At 33.7% G+C, this 13,279-nt stretch overlaps 1 protein-coding gene across 1 annotated transcript; it reads right to left on the bottom strand.

Moving 5' to 3' along the window:
• Positions 1–7,947: 7,947 nt before the first annotated feature.
• On the bottom strand, positions 7,948–8,971 carry LOC134278344 (serine protease inhibitor Cvsi-2-like). Its single transcript, XM_062760668.1, has 3 exons — positions 8,903–8,971; positions 8,336–8,449; positions 7,948–8,082 (listed from the first exon to the last, which is right to left on the bottom strand). Exons 1-3 carry the CDS (start codon positions 8,943–8,945, stop codon positions 7,970–7,972), a joined length of 270 nt encoding a protein of 89 aa, XP_062616652.1. The 5' UTR covers positions 8,946–8,971; the 3' UTR covers positions 7,948–7,969.
• Positions 8,972–13,279: the final 4,308 nt, after the last annotated feature.

Here is a 13,279-nt window from a genome sequence, read left to right as displayed (position 1 = left end):
CATTTTTTTTCTGGATAAGTTTTCTTCAAATTATTATACAATATTTCATTAATTCTTCAAAATAAAATATTTTTATAAGCGCTCTGTATATAGTGGAATGTGCTTTAATAGAGGGACGTTTAATAAATGAGAGATTAAACTTCATGTCTCAAACTTTAGATCGATAAAAACCCGTTTTTTAGGGGGAGTCAAAGGAATGAACCCAACTAACTCAATAGGACACAAAAAACTAAAGAAAATTGTGTAAAATTATATAAGTTTTTAATACAATGCTTAAATATACACATTTATTTAGGAAGATATACACATAAGGCATAGGAACATATACAAAGAAGGCATAGGAACATATACAAAGAAGGCATACGAACATATAATGTACATACCGGGATAGCATTTGTACATTGTGCACTGGGGGACTCCTATTGTAGTGCACGTGCACTCATTACACCCGTCTCCTGCGGAGAAACGACCCCCAGCCTCATACAGTTTACCATTGTGACGACATTCTGTTGGTGAGTACAATTATTGGCATGATAATAATTCTAAGCAACACGTATTTTTTTCTGGTTTGTTGTGGGTTTTTTTCTTTTTATAATTGGAGAAAAAAAACAAATCAAACTTATCTTAGTACATTTGAATTGATCTTATAGAACTTATATTGAAATAATGAGGCATAATCAAATCGAAGTTATCTTAGTGGACTTGAATTGAAATATTCATTACATATAAGTTTATTTCTATATTCATTAAAAAAAAAACGACATGTTCTGAAGAAACTTTAATACAGTTTAGATAGAGATTTATTTAAAAATGATTTAAAGATAACTTTCATATTTCAAATGAAGTAAATCAATGAAATTTTAAGTCAAGAATAAAAATATGATAACAATCTTTGAAGTAACAGGGAGAAGTAAGGGAAGCTTACTTGGATATTGGTGGCACCTCCTATCACTATGTAACGGACCTGAGCTGTTTGGATCTCACGCACAGATACTCCTTAGAAGCCTACACGGGAATAACCCATGTAGTACTGTGATTATTTCCGAGAATAACCCGCAAATAAAGATCTCCTATAATAACACAAGAATAACCTGTGTTTGGACTCGTAAATAACTACGGGGAAGTTAAATGATAAGCCTTATTTAAAGTTTACAAATTTATTCAATAAATAAAAGTCACAATATGTATTAATTAATATTCAATTACAATAAAATTCAATGGAAGTCGGGAATCACCCAAATTCACAATGAATTACTACACTAACACAACCTTCGTATTACGTTAATACGATAAAGGGGGGGGGGCGCACTAAACGAGAATGACCCGAATAGTGAGTAATAAATACTATAGAAATACCTTAGAATAACCAAAGTATTTCTGAAAGAATCTACACAATCTATAAAAGCTATTTAAAGCAAGAAATTTATCTCTATAATTTCTATATCAAATCCTAGCCTTAATTCCTGCTTGAATATTCCAATAAACGCAACTAGATTATCACTTTAAATTGATTGAATTCCTAAATTCTATCAAAGATAAACAATTATTTACACGGAAAGACTTCAAGACTCACTTTCAGTCAAACCGTAACAAAATTATTTAATCGTTTAATATCGAGATTAACCCAATATAAACGTCCTACGATAAATACTAGTAATTAATAGTGAAACGAGATTAACCCGTATTCACTATAAGAAAAATTGATGAATTAATTCAAAAATTACTAAATTCCTAATGAAAAATGCTAAGAATCAAATAAACAACCGCTAACCTCAAAATCTAAATGCCGAGTCCCACCGGCAGTTCTTATCCTCTGCTTATATAGCTCTCGACAGTCCCCCCGGAGACCCACGCGCTTCCCTAGGGACGACCGGCAGATCTCCGGTACCACCGGCAGTCACCGGCAGCCACCGGCAATAATCATTGTCAAATAATGTTTAACAATAACAATAGATAATCGATATAAAAATATGACAATCATAATGTAAAACATTTATACAATATGACAATATCCCCTAAGTATTAAATTTCGATAAAAATGCTTAGTACACAGAAAATTACAATTAAAATCGGGCGTGATATTCCACAAAATAATCAACATGATGGCGGTATCTATAAATAAAGTTACAGAGTTAGAAACGATATTTACAACAAATCTAGCGTATTACAATACTGATGTTAATCCAGGATAATAAAATTAGAATCATAAGATTATTTTCTTCTAGATACGTAAGTACAGTGAATCAAAATAAGAAATTTAACCATTTATGCGATCTACAAAATCATAGTATCAAATCAATGTATAGCCATAGGGAAACATGAAACCTATATAAAACAATCTGCATCATTGTCACAATCGTGACATTTTCCCCCTCTTAAAAACTTTGGTGTCCTCACCAAATTCTTAAGATAAAAAAAAAATAACAATATTTGTCAATATACATTCAAAACATTTCTCCATCAATAATAAATGAACATTTTAAAAAAAAGGTACACTAGACAAAATCATATAATTTCCTCAGTTTCCCAATCCTAACATACTTCAATTGTTAGAAATTTTTCTTTTAATATACAACAATAAAAACAAAATTTAAAAAATGCATATACCTAAACTCTGACCATACTTACACCACATTCTAACTAAATTTCTTTACTGAAGACTTCAACGCTGGTCTGCTAGCCATTGTCAAAGGTCTTGTACGCGGATTTTCCAGCACCATCTTGAATCCGACTCACTTTTGTGAAAGGTATTTTACAGCCATTCATGGCAATGAAACTGTCATTCAAATTGATAACTGCAGGCCCAAATTGACTGTCCAACAAGATGTCCATACCTAAGAGGCATTCATCTTCTATTCCCGCAACAATTATGTCCCTTTGAAATGCTAGATTTCCTAACTGCACTGCAAATTCAGCCTTCCCTAAGACTTCAAGTGGATCTCCATTGACCGCTACAAGGCTTGAAGATTCCTTTAGTTCTGGTCTTCTGTTCACGGGGAGTCTCCAAAATATTTTGTTGGATAATATAGTTCTTGCAGCCCCTGTGTCTGCTGTGAACTCCACTCTTATCCCTTGAATCGTTCCCTGAACGTAAATTCCATCTGCCTTGAGGAGCTGTCTCCTAATGTACTCCCTCTGAGTACACAGTTCCTCTTCCCTTGAAACGTCCCTGACGCAAGGCTGGAATTTCCCCTGGTTTTCAATTTTCTCCCCCGACTCATCTAAATTTCCACTTAAAATAGGTTCAGTTAAAATTTTACAGTCATTTTGGCCTTTGTTACTTTGGGTCGTCTCTTGGCCTCCGGAGCTGACCCCTTCTAGTTTAAAAGCTCCTTCTCTCCTTCTCCGCAAGCCCTATCCAAGTCTACATGCCATCTAGATTGATGACTTGGTTGAAATTCTCGAGCATCAGGTGACATGGTACTCATAGCTTGGCTTTGGTTTTTCTTTGGCTGTTTATTCTTATTCTGTTGTGATGATGGAATGGTTTTCTTTGGGGTTTTCTTGTATTGTGGTCTCTCTGTCGTATAAAAGTTCCTGTTTGGGCACTCTCGGGCATAATGTCCGGGCATGTTGCATATGAAGCAATTCCCCTTTGTCATCTTCATGGAGTTAGTATTTCCTTTCCCAGGAAAGCGATTGTCTCCCTTCCCGTATGGCTTTGCCTGTCTTATAGGGCGACTCTCCTCATTTGCGGTTGAATTGGAGGTGACTGACACATAGGCAGCTACCTGCTGTACTGCCTCTTCGATTGTTGACGGTTCTTTGTGTAATTCAATGTACTGCCTTGCCTTAGAATCCCATAACCCTTGCAAAAATTTTGAAATTAAGTCTTCCTGTCTGGTGCTGGCATCTCTACTCGGGTGAGCCCAGTCATAAAGACGCTTAATGTCAGCAGCATACTCTTCAAGACTTTCATCTTTCCCTTGCCTTTTGTTGTTGAATTGGGTTTTGTAGACTCTCTTATTTTCTAGTGTTCCAAATCTTGATCCTATTTCTGCGACTAAAGTCTCGTAGCTCCCTATAGTCTCCTCCTTCAGCTGACCAAAAACAAAATCAGCTGCAATTCCCTGTATTCTTGGTAATATCTGTTGTAACTTCTCTTTATCAGTCCACTTGGCTAACTCAGCTACGGACTCAAACCGATTTAGCCAAACTCTCCATTTCTCGGAACCTGTGTAAGGCGGAAGCTTACAGTCAAGCTTGTGGCTATCTGACTTCTTGGACTCGAACAAATCCCTTGTGGCGACTGAGTTGACAGATTGCTCATTTTCAGACTGTTCTGAATCTTTATTTGATTCCTCGTGATTGCTTTCCTTATTTTCTGTCTCTGACTTGTTATTGTTTGAGTTGATTCTTGATATTTTAGGTTTCAGCTTGATGTTTGTTATATGGCTGTTCACTTGTCCGAGATTTCGGGTAGTCGCTTCCATCATATCCTGCATGACTTTCATTGTCTGGTTGCTTACTTGTCTGAGAGTTTGAGTAGTTGCTTCCATCATATTCTGCATGGCTTTCATTGTCTGGGTCATCTGTTCCATCATTATCTTCATAGGGTCTGTGACAGAATTATTCTGTGTTGACTGTGTGACTGGTTCTGACAGTTCTGTGTCTGTAGGGATTATCTCCCTTTGCTGACGTACAGTCCTTTTGGATCTTCTTATTTTGCGTATAGGGGTTGATATTCTAGCCTGAATATCTGAGTCATCTTCATCCTCTGTAGAGTTGTCATTGTTGGACATGCTCTGTTCCCCTCGGAGTGATCTGTTTAATGCGGACGGCGATAAATCTATGAGGAGTTCCTCATCTGTGGATTGTCCTCTGGAATGTCCAGGATTAACGGATGGCTCCATCCTAGTCTTGGATCTGGTATAGTACCTATGCATGGATTTTTCTCAACACTGGTTCTGGGTTACGTATCTCTGGATCCACCGATGTACTTGGCAGATCCCACCGCTGCCACCAAATGTAACGGACCTGAGCTGTTTGGATCTCACGCACAAGTACTCCTTAGAAGCCTACACGGGAATAACCCATGTAGTACTGTGATTATTTCCGAGAATAACCCGTAAATAAAGATCTCCTATAATAACACAAGAATAACCTGTGTTTGGACTCGTAAATAACTACGGGGAAGTTAAATGATAAGCCTTATTTAAAGTTTACAAATTTATTCAATAAATAAAAGTCACAATATGTATTAATTAATATTCAATTACAATAAAATTCAATGGAAGTCGGGAATCACCCAAATTCACAATGAAATACTACACTAACACAACCTTCGTATTACGTTAATACGATAAAGGGGGGGGGGGGGCGCACTAAACGAGAATGACCCGAATAGTGAGTAATAAATACTATAGAAATACCTTAGAATAACCAAAGTATTTCTGAAAGAATCTACACAATCTATAAAAGCTATTTAAAGCAAGAAATTTATCTCTATAATTTCTATATCAAATCCTAGCCTTAATTCCTGCTTGAATATTCCAATAAACGCAACTAGATTATCACTTTAAATTGATTGAATTCCTAAATTCTATCAAAGATAAACAATTATTTACACGGAAAGACTTCAAGACTCACTTTCAGTCAAACCGTAACAAAATTATTTAATCGTTTAATATCGAGATTAACCCAATATAAACGTCCTACGATAAATACTAGTAATTAATAGTGAAACGAGATTAACCCGTATTCACTATAAGAAAAATTGATGAATTAATTCAAAAATTACTAAATTCCTAATGAAAAATGCTAAGAATCAAATAAACAACCGCTAACCTCAAAATCTAAATACCGAGTCCCACCGGCAGTTCTTATCCTCTGCTTTTATAGCTCTGGAGAGTCCCCCCGGAGACCCACGCGCTTCCCTAGGGACGACCGGCAGATCTCCGGTATCACCGGCAGTCACCGGCAGCCACCGGCAATAATCATTGTCAAAATATGTTTAACAATAACAATAAATAATCAACATAAAAATATGACAATCATAATGTAAAACATTTATACAATATGACAATATCCCCTAAGTATTAGATTTCGATAAAAATGCTTAGTACAGAGAAATTACAATTAGAATCGGGCGTGATATTCCACAAAATAATCAACATGATGGCGGTATCTATAAATAAAGTTACAGAATCAGAAACGATAATTACAACTAATTCAGCTTATTACAATACTGATATTAATCCAGGATAATAAAATTAGAATCATCAGATCATGTTCTTCTAGAAACGTAAGTACAGTGAATCAATAATAAGAAATGTAACCGATTATGCGATCTACAAATGGGGGAAAGTACAATGTACAAACAGGGTAACACGAATCCTATATAAAACAATCGGCATCATTGTCACAATCGTGACATATTCATATACCACGGACATTTGTCAGTGCACTTCAATTTCAACGTAGCAAAACCAAATGCACAAAGCGAGCAATTAAAAAAAAATCAGCATAAACCGAAGACTTTAACATTGCTTAAATCTGGAGATCTTTGGTGTATTTGTCCAAATGTTCTCAACACGAGTGCTACATTTCTGCAGCTACTTGGAAAATTGTACATGAGGGATCTGTATATCTTATATATATATAAAACCACTGTTCATTCTTTTTTCATTCAATTATATTCAGGTAAAAATATCGCAGATTTAGAATATCATGATTACACACATTTAAAACATTACAGAATAGCCAACTAATAGGTAAAAAACCGACATTATCTAAGTACTAGACTGAGATCTCCAGATATTTTTTTCGTTATTTCCAGATCATAACAAGGAGCATAACCAGAAGCCGGTCGTGTCCGGTAGGCAGAGGTTGCTTACTCGTACATGGTACCTGATCCCACCTCTGATAGTTATGAGGTAAATGTTACTCTGCTCCTATTTTTATTGTTTAATGGACTTTTGAGCTTGAATACTGATCGTTATCCCAACATTTCATAACACACAGGTAATAAGTAATACCGAAGGATAGTCCATAAAACCTTTTTTTTTTTAAAAAAAAAAAAAAAGGCTTATGTCCAATGGGGTCTTTAATTCCTTTGGGGTATTTCTAATCTAATGCTATATTATTTAATTTACAAAATGATGTATTTGTATATTGATTGAACATGTATGTTCACCATAATAAAATAAATCTTTATGATAGCTATTTCTCCTGGTTTTTTTTTTTTTTTTTTTTGTGAAGCAAGAGAAGAAATACAGGTTAAATGTTAAATAATCCCTGGGAGAAATGCTTCTGCAGCAACATAAAACTACTGTAAACCAACTTTTATTCTCGTACGAGAAATTTTCGCCAGGTTCGCGATAGCGTCATCGTGAATATTTTTTCCCGCGAACAGGTCCTTAAATTCTCTGTGTCTATTAACACCAGATTCAAAAGGCTTGATAGCGAAAATTAACTGTCGCAAACAAGATAATCCCCGGTAAATCGCGAAATAAAGTTGTCGCGAATAAAAGCTGGTTTCAGTATTTTATTCTCTCAAAATTTTTCTTAGTTGCAACTCATGGGATAATTAAGTTATACAGTTAAAAGAAGGACAGTTAAATGCTAAGTGAATTGCAATATGAAACAATTGAAAACAGGTAGTGGCGATGATAACTAAAATAAAGAAACCTGTATTGCAAAATTACAGAGTAAAATGTAGAAAGCTGAAGTAATATGCAGGAGGAGGCAGAAATACTATTTTATAGACAGGTATCTACCTTTTTATACCTAGTGAAAAACACGTACTTATTATATACCTTTACATATTATCGAAATATTTGGAGATAACAAACAGAATTCAAGACCAAAAGTCCATAAAACAATACAAAATAGGAGCAGAGCAAACACGGACCTCTAAAACATTAGAGATAGGATCAGGTGCCATAGAGGAGTGAGCTTAGAAAAAAAAAAAAGAAAAAGAAAACATATTTCGTTTTCATGTTTAATTTCCGAATCCCCTGAGTCCACCTTATCTTCCGCCAGGGATAAGGTTATCAAATGGACAGTGACATTCCCCGTCTACACAATGTTGGTCACCGAAGGCCAGACAGTGATCTGTACAGTCAGAGGCTGATGTGCATGCTGAGAAAGAAAGACACAGAAATAACAATATAGATATAAATGATGACCTCATATACAGCCAAATCAAATACTTGGACCAGAGTAAATTCGGTACAATACATAATTTTACTTGATTTTACTAATTCCTTATTTAGATACCATTGGAACATCAATTTTCATTCATTTAGTCGACAGTTATTATATACATACCAGTATAACACAAGCGTTTAAATTATATACTTTTTGGATACTTACATCTGTGATTGAATGTTACCTTTTCCTGTGTTGTGAGTACAGGTACATTGTCCTAGAACGCAGTGTGGGGCGCCATCTGAACAGGAGACTGTGGTACACTCATGATGGAAAAATGTACATCTTTCAGAGGCAACTGGAGTGTGAAGTAGTGGTATAAATAAACAAATTTCCAATATATTACTTTAAATTAATGTATTGCACATTATAAGCCTTAATGAAAAATGACTTAAGACAGTAACTTACTGATCTAATCGTCAGATGTTGTTTTCTTTACACATAAGGGCATGTTTTAATTGCAAGAGGACTGAAAGAATAGGTCTGAACTTTTTCTTTCTTATATCTGGATTCATCGTCTGAACAAGATATATCAAATTCTTTTTTTTTGTCTACTAGGTAACTGATTTTATATTGAATTTTTTTTACATATTCATTTAAAGACAAAATCTTATCCATAAATGTTTGATTTTGTTTAATCTTTCGGTCGTACACATTTGGGAATTTTATTTCTATACGGACTTAAAAATTTACACAAAAAAGTGAAGGAGGTATTAATTCTTATACATAGACCTTAAAATAATTAACTCACCAGCTACGACAAGAAGAGTAATACACAAGATTGTAGCCTTCATGATTATCAAGTAATATAGATAAGAGGACGCAATTTCACAATATATACTAACTAATGTACGTATCAGCGCATGCGCTTTTAATGATCCATTTGAGTATTTGGTACTTTTAAGGTACAAATATGTTACCTTTTTCATATTTTAAAAATTCACTTAGTGTCAAGAAATGTGTTTTGAAATTGGTTGTTCATGTGAAAGAGGATTCTTGGAAATGGTCAGTTGAACTGGATTTGTGTAACTTATTCTCGATGAATTAAGAAATTATTAAGATGAAATACTTTAACACATCTCTTAATAAAAGGTTTCGTTTCACAACTGACAGTAAGTGATATGCAGTCAAACAGTATAATTTCGTACAATTCTCTATTATCCTTAGACTCTCAGTAATGCGTGGTAATTAGCTTTTTCTCAAAAGATGATCTGAATTCTCTATGGTTGTTAGACTATCATTATTTATAACAACACAAACGAGTTTTTGTTAGGCTTGAAACACATTAGAATCATGAAAAGCAAGTTTAAACCTGAATGGGCAACATATACTTTGTAATATGTAAGTTGCATAGAATTCGGGTTCGCAGCAACTCTTTTAAAAATAAAGTGGGTTAAAAGAGAGACTAACCCCCAAGTACAGCTACTTAATTTAGTTAATATACTTAATACTTAATATTTAGATACCAACACTATATTAAAAATAATTTTTCAAAAGCATCTCTACAGTAAATACAGCCCCATTTTACACTATTTTCACTATAAGGCTAGAGTGTTGTCTAATCGTCATTTTTTAAATTAAATTGAAATCCGGTCAAATAACGAGCACAACAAGCTGCAATTTACACAGCCTTTCAATCACAGTTGAAATAAACGTGGGGTAGAAAATTCGGGTGGATGAGAATGTAGCATGGATCTAATGGCAGCGTTTCGGATGGAAAAGAAGTGGGCTAACGTCATCTCATAGTTGTAAAAAAAAATTAAAGTTGCTGATGTTGGTAATTTCTTCACCAAGAAAATCTAAGTCATCATTTGAAATTTATGTTGAATGCCACGCCTTACTGAAAGTCCAAGGATAACAGAGAAAATGTGAACTTTTTTAGAGATCTATTCCTTATTTGTTCAATATTTTTATTTTAAGATCAGAATAAAGAAATGTAAATGAATTGAAAACCTCAAAAAAATGTACAGATATGACAAAATGTTGGATCCTAATTTTTTGTCAGCTTAGTTTTTGTTTGAGAGTTATTTTTTGCTTGTCGTGCTTTTAGAAGATGCATCTCCTCTTTCCAAATCATTGCAATGGGTCTGCTCTATAATTGGGTCAAGGTAAGTCATAATGGTTATCTACGATAAGTTGACAATTTCGGTTCATCTCTTAATTGTCGTGTTCATACAGTAATATATGTCATGAAACTATCTATTTCTGATTACTTACTGAATTTCAATTTATATCTATAGTTTCTATTTTTCAGGGACTTTGTGAGACATTATTTCGCTTTGCTTAGAATTTAAATGTGTAAGCATTACATTTAAGAGTATTTGAAGATCATTAGGGTATATTAAAAATATTGCTCAGATAATTTATACACGATTTTTTTCAAAATTTCAAGGAAAGGCTTAGCAATAGTACTTACTCTTATAAGTGTAAGTCAGTATATGCACAAGTGCTTTGAAGCCCAATCAATATATATTCATATTCATGTACAAACAGATATGCAAGAACATTGTTTTTCCTTTTGCTTCAGTTAGAAAATATTAAACATAAATTTAACATAACACATAATTTGATGTATCTTAAGGGCTGTGTACATCATACAAATTGAAGCATTTGGACTTTGGTGAGTAAAGATAAATTTGAGTTTAAAAGACTGGTACGATGGAGTAGCCTATGATCTCTGCAACTTTTTTAGCGTAGTTTAATACAGGGTTGGATACTTAAAATAGAAGACACCACAGAGTATGACACATCTGTTTCATATTTGTATCTTTTTTTTTAAAGAAAAAACATAAATGCTATTCTAAAAACCAGGTTAAGAAATCTGATGATCTGCTTTGAATATAAGATTAATACCACTTTGTACGGCAAACAGTGATGCAAACTCTGGATCTTCTGTGCATATATATAACAAGAATAAAAATATCAATCAGACCTGGATGGCTGAAGTTCAAAACAAGCCTGTGAACATTGAATGGAATTATTAAATACGAGTTAAGAAGCTAGACTGGCTGAAGGAATGTGAGCTCAATTTGGTTATGATTAAAAATCACCTAACCAAATTCATTTTGTAGTTCAAAAAGAGGTAATGGATTTGGGGTTGTGTGAATTTCAAGAATAGCGTAGGAACTTGAAAAAATATTGCAAAATATTAGAAACGTTGGAGAACTAAGTAATTATGAGATTTCAGCAAGCTTGTATTTTTAAAAGAATCAAACCTATATCCCCCGAAAACCTGAAGTTGCTTCTTACAGGGTCAGGTGCCTGGTGATTAAAACACCAAATCATAGAGTAAAATTTAACCTAAAATTTAAATGAATGACTAAAACGAGTGTATTCAAACTGAAATTTAGATAAAAATAATTCTTATGAACTTTGATAAAATCGTTTGTAAGATGAGAACCAAGTAGACTGAGATTCATACAATAGATATCACTTGATTAAGATTTATATAGACCATGTTTATCTGCAGCAATTTTCAATTATCTTTCATTTAATGTTAGATCTACCCGATACCTAACTGATGAATGAGCTTACGTAGGTCAAATAACATTATCTCATGTTACAATCTAACAATAAAAAATCATTTTTGTTCATATATTTTTCGTTTTCAATATTTTCAGATCTTTGGACGTAGTGAAAACCATTTGCTTGAACGTAACATTTGTTTCTATATATCAATTTGAAAAATTAAATTGAGAAACGTTCCATTTATCGAGCTCTCTAGAACACTGGAAAAGAACTGGAACATACATAATCTCAACTCATTATAGCGCAAGAATAACTCGAACATAGCCTTTTCATATTATAGCACAAAAATAGCAACATCTGTCTTATATTAAACAAAATGAGAGTATGTTCTTGTAAATGCCGAGATTACTTTGAATACAGTAATATTTTCAATAAAGTGATATTTCTAATTTTAGAAAAAAAATTAAATTTTATTTATTTGCGGGGAATTAGTAATCATGATATCATATCCAGAAAATGTTAAATTCCCATCTGCCTAACTTTTCATCATTTTTCATCAATGAAAAAAAAAATCCCTTTAATCTGATATTTTATCCAGGTATTTCTGACACTTTTTGTATCGACAACCTTTAAGCTCATCGTTGTTTGATGTGAAACCTTTCGGAGTGTAAATGAATATAGATTTCAAATTATTTCTCCGATTCCAACTACACAAATTAATTTACAGTGTATTTAGTCAGCTTAAAACGAACGAGGATGCATTACGTCATGGAAAAAACTATATCACTCTTGTTTTTTTCCCAAAGAAAGTTTTTTTTCCAAAGAGACACATGTAATGTACATATACGAATTTTGTGACTTATAATACATGAATAAAGGATATGGATATAAAGAACAGTATTCAATATCAAAGTCCATAAAAACAATACAAAATAGGAGCAGAGCAAACACGGACCTCCAAAACTCAGAGGTGGGAACAGGTGCCATTGAGGAGTGAGCATCCCCTGCTGACCGGTCACACCCACCGTGTGTTTCTTGTCATGATCGGGAAAAAACGGAAAATCTGTCGTCAGTTCAGTGTATAGATAATGAACTAACAATTGGTATGAAAAAATGTCAGTCAGCATTTGATTCAATGATAAATTTTACCTACTGACAAGGTCATTGTATCGACATAGAACTTGATATTCTATAAAAAGATATTCTTGTTTCATCAACTTGATTGTCAATAATTTATATCAGTATAGAAATTGAACTTACGTAGAACATGCTCTTGTGTATCAAATCAACTGAGAAATATAATCTACGTATGCAGGTGATGAAGGTATATTGCTGCATTAGTAAGGGAAGTTGACGATAGAAAAGTTAATGTCATCACGTTTATCATAGAGCTTGGTTGTTAGATTACCATTAGCGTCTTTTTCAAACAAAATACACAAATATGAAACAGATGTGTCAGACTCTGTGGTATCTTTTATCTCAAGCTCACCAGGATATATCGTATCGATATAGGAATGGAAATGACCATTGTTAATTTACAATACCTCGTCGATATATCTAAATGTCGAATTGAAGGCCACAGCAAGTGCTTTCTTCTCTTCACATAAAAGATTTTGTATGAATTCTGCTTCATATGAATACCAAAAATTGGACTGCTAAA

The sequence above is a fragment of the Saccostrea cucullata genome, unplaced genomic scaffold (genome assembly GCF_032062105.1).
Source record: "Saccostrea cucullata isolate Sc308-1 unplaced genomic scaffold, CSIRO_AGI_Scuc_v1 ctg2866, whole genome shotgun sequence".
Lineage (NCBI taxonomy): Eukaryota > Metazoa > Mollusca > Bivalvia > Ostreida > Ostreidae > Saccostrea > Saccostrea cuccullata.
The sequence above is the reverse complement of the archived record's forward strand: the minus strand, read 5'-3'. Positions and strand labels throughout refer to the sequence as shown.